This window comes from Apium graveolens, chromosome 11 (assembly GCF_009905375.1).
Source record: "Apium graveolens cultivar Ventura chromosome 11, ASM990537v1, whole genome shotgun sequence".
Classification (NCBI taxonomy): Eukaryota; Viridiplantae; Streptophyta; class Magnoliopsida; order Apiales; family Apiaceae; genus Apium; species Apium graveolens.
In genome coordinates this window covers 141984877-141988270 of record NC_133657.1, presented here as the reverse complement: position 1 = coordinate 141988270, position 3394 = coordinate 141984877, and the positions used below count along the sequence as shown (strand labels likewise).

Genomic DNA, 3394 nt, shown 5'->3' with positions numbered 1-3394 from the left:
TTCATCTACTCTGCTTATTTTGATTCGTAGGTGCAATTAGTCATTTTTTTGCTTATTTCTAGCTATTTGCTAATTTTTCGCCCCCTTCCTGTCCTGATCATGTCTTGTTTCTGGTTTCTGTTTTCAGTTTCAATTCTCCTTATAATCGATTTTATTGTTGCAGTTGATAAGTCCTATAGTTTTATCTATATTGTTGCGTTTGATTTGGTAAAATGAAATACTCATGTTAAGTTTGATGAAATGAAGTGGTCTGTGCTGTGTTTGGGTTTCATAAAATGAAATGCTCATCTTTTTCCTTTAGCTCATTTTATTTACTACAGCAGATCAAAGACAAAGTTGCATTTGGTAGTGTGATAATCAATAACAATGCATTCTATCTACTTGCCAATAGGTCTTTTCTGATCTTCGCACTCTTGCCAAAACTGTTTCCAAGGCCTGAAACCATAGAGCGCTAAAAACCGACTTTGAAATCAAATGAAAATAAATTGCCCGGAAGTTGTTTGAACTATGCTCTATGCTTTGGTATCTTTATTCTCTAGTGGTTATGCTTTTGGCTTCATAAAGATAAGGTCCATTGCTTGCTCAGTTAAAAATAAAAAAGGGGGAATGGGCTGAGCAAATTCACCAGTGATGTAGGTACTCTTTGCCAGTGTACTAGGTGGTCCATATCTTCTCTTCCACTTGTGTCTTTTCATCCATTTTCAAAACTTTCATTGTTCTCCTACATAGACCAACTCCCTTCATTATTCATCACACTATACAAATTATGATTGAATATTCTATTGGTAAATGATCTATTCAAATGTTACTAATCAGTTCCACATAAAATCTCGCAATGTTGTTGAGCTTGTGTTCACCGACCCCTCCCTTGTGTGAGGTCACGAGTACAATTACTAGTGTGAGCTTACGTGATTAAAACCAAAATGTCTTAAAAAATGAATGCAAGTGCCGGTAGTAGATGAAAAAGCTACTTGTGTGAAGACAGGACTTGCATTTTACTTTAAAACAGTGCATAATGTGAAGAAAAGTCTTTCTGATTTGACAATTCAGCTGCTGGTGTTTAAAGAAAGTTTGAAATTTATGTGGTTCTAATTTTCAGCTGTACATTTTGCCATTTAAACAGGAACAACTTGAATTTTGGACACAGACTTGACATGCTACTGTAAAAGTTGTGTTGCTAAAATAACATAAAAAGTATTAATCCAGCATAAACATAGAGCGTAAATACAATTGAATATAACATTATCATATATCTTATATCTATAATTTACAAGAAATAGACCTGATCCACTAGCTCCTGTAACAACTGATCAAGAATTTCAGACTCAAAAGTTGCACTTATCTCATCGAATTCTACACCATCCAGTACTCCAGTGTACATCCACTTGGTTTGTTTCATATCTGTTTCAGCAAAATTGCATCCTTCTTCCCACATTTCAGCATTATCCTGACCATGCTTCATTAATCTCTTCCAAATTTCGGCACCTCTCGTCGATTCCTGGTCATTGTTGTTGATTCTGCTACCGATTGATGGAGTTGAATTGTAGTTTTTCAGCTCCTCAAATAATATCCTTCGCGAATTTGAACTTGTCAACCTTGCTTTGTTTACTGTTGCAAATGGAAACAAAATTAGATATGCAAAGATAAGCAACATTGATAATTTGGAAAAATAAACATCCCATATATGTTAAGTCATAACAAACATTTAGACCGATACAGAAAATAAACGAGTAACAAACTACACCGCAAAATATTGTAAAAGCTACAACATGAAGAGAATTTTTGAAACTCACCTGAAGAAGGAACTTCAAACTCAATAGGTAGCTCAGAAAATTCAAGAACTGAGACTGGACTTGTATTTTCAGAATCACATTCTGCTTCCACTTCCTTCACTGGAGAACAATTCTTATCTTTCTTTTTCTTTCGTAATCTACCGCCACTAGTTTCTACTTTGTTAATTGGCTTCTTGATCTGCTGCTTTGCAATCTCCGGGGAACATGAATTTCGATGACAATCCTTATGGGGACAAAGAACAGTTCTTAAATGTTTTGAATTGTTATCTAAAACATGATTGGTTTCTTGATTTTCTTTGTCACTTTGTCTGCTCTGCTTCTTGTCTCCATTCTTGATCTCTGATCTTTTTGTCCTCATTTCTGAAAAGCCCGAGTCACATTTTCTAGTTTTTGTTCTCAAGTAGTCCTTGTTTTTAGCTCGATGCTCGAAGCTAAGAATGAAGAACTCTTCATCCTCTAGCTCTAGGAATGTCGGGGCATCGCGAAATGACAATGTACTCTTTACATGCCTATGCTTCCGTTGCACCAACTCAGCATCTCTCAAAGAATCCATTGATTTTGTTCGCCTAACCAAATTAAGATCCTTGTGATTAACCATTGGCATCGAATCCAATCCCATTAGCCTTGCTACTAAACCCGGGGTAGCAGCAGATGATGCCTCTCCAATATCAGATTCTGCGTCTTCTCGAGATCGACAAGAAATGGCAGACTCTGCATTGAAGGGGTGAGTTGGGAGGCTAGTATTAAAGCACAAAAAGCGTCGTAAAATGCCGTGAATGCAGCCTGCAGTAGGCTTGGATTGACAAACATTGTCATCATAATTGGTAGTAGTGTAAGAGGCTGAAGATGGGGAGGAACTATACGAGAATTTCATCGAAAATAAATATCGAAAGAAGAAGAAATTATTTTTTAAAAAACTCAAACTTATTACCAACATAAAAGGAATAGTGATGATAGGAAAGAAGTGTTAGAAAAGAAAAAGAAGTGTGAGAAATTTGAAATGGAAAAGGAGGGGGGTTGTGAATAGAAAGAAAAGAAAGCGGGCTTTAGATTTGAATGAAGAGGGGGTACAAAGTGAGATAAACATGGTGCTACAAAGTCTAGAATTGCATGGGGATGTGGGGAAATGATAGAAAAGGACAGACGGGTTGGGCGGGTTGGGAGAATTTAGCAACCCAACTCAATTAATTCCGGTTTTCAAAATTTCAACCCAACCCAAACCGTTTAAATTTGTAACCCAAACCAATTTGTATATTTCGGTTTGGTTCGGTTTGGATCGGTTTGATCGGTTTATTAAATATACAAAATTAATATAAAAAATTATAATAAAACATAAGGTTTCAAAATTTAAAACACTTGAAAATAGTTCAAAATAATATTACAATCCTCCATATTGAATAGTCTTAAGCATCTAATTTTCGACATCAAAAATACTAATAATATTGCTTACGCTTTAAATATTGGAATGAATCATAAATGCAAAAAATATAACACTAATTAAACATCTATTGTTGTTACGAAATGAACTATGAACATGGAAGATATAAGTTACATTTAGAGTTGGAGATATATGAATCTATGTAAATGGCCTAAACATAATT

At 35.2% G+C, this 3394-nt stretch overlaps 1 protein-coding gene across 1 annotated transcript; it reads right to left on the bottom strand.

The window, feature by feature from the left end:
* Window positions 1–280: 280 nt before the first annotated feature.
* Window positions 281–2832, bottom strand: LOC141696690 (uncharacterized). Its single transcript, XM_074500808.1, has 3 exons — window positions 1794–2832; window positions 1283–1608; window positions 281–721 (listed from the first exon to the last, which is right to left on the bottom strand). Exons 1-3 carry the CDS (start codon window positions 2728–2730, stop codon window positions 692–694), a joined length of 1293 nt encoding a protein of 430 aa, XP_074356909.1. The 5' UTR covers window positions 2731–2832; the 3' UTR covers window positions 281–691.
* Between the last annotated feature and the right edge of the window lie 562 nt (window positions 2833–3394).

What these genes read in the sequence shown, in the direction of transcription:
- LOC141696690 (XM_074500808.1), bottom strand. Translation starts at nt 2,730, where the DNA reads ATGTTGGTAATAAGTTTGAGTTTTTTAAAAAATAATTTCTTCTTCTTT. An exon ending in GTTTGAAGTTCCTTCTTCAG is followed by an intron (nt 1,609 to 1,793) that starts GTGAGTTTCAAA and finishes CATTTGCAACAG; the next exon opens with TAAACAAAGCAAGGTTGACA. An exon ending in TACAGGAGCTAGTGGATCAG is followed by an intron (nt 722 to 1,282) that starts GTCTATTTCTTG and finishes TGGTCTATGTAG; the next exon opens with GAGAACAATGAAAGTTTTGA.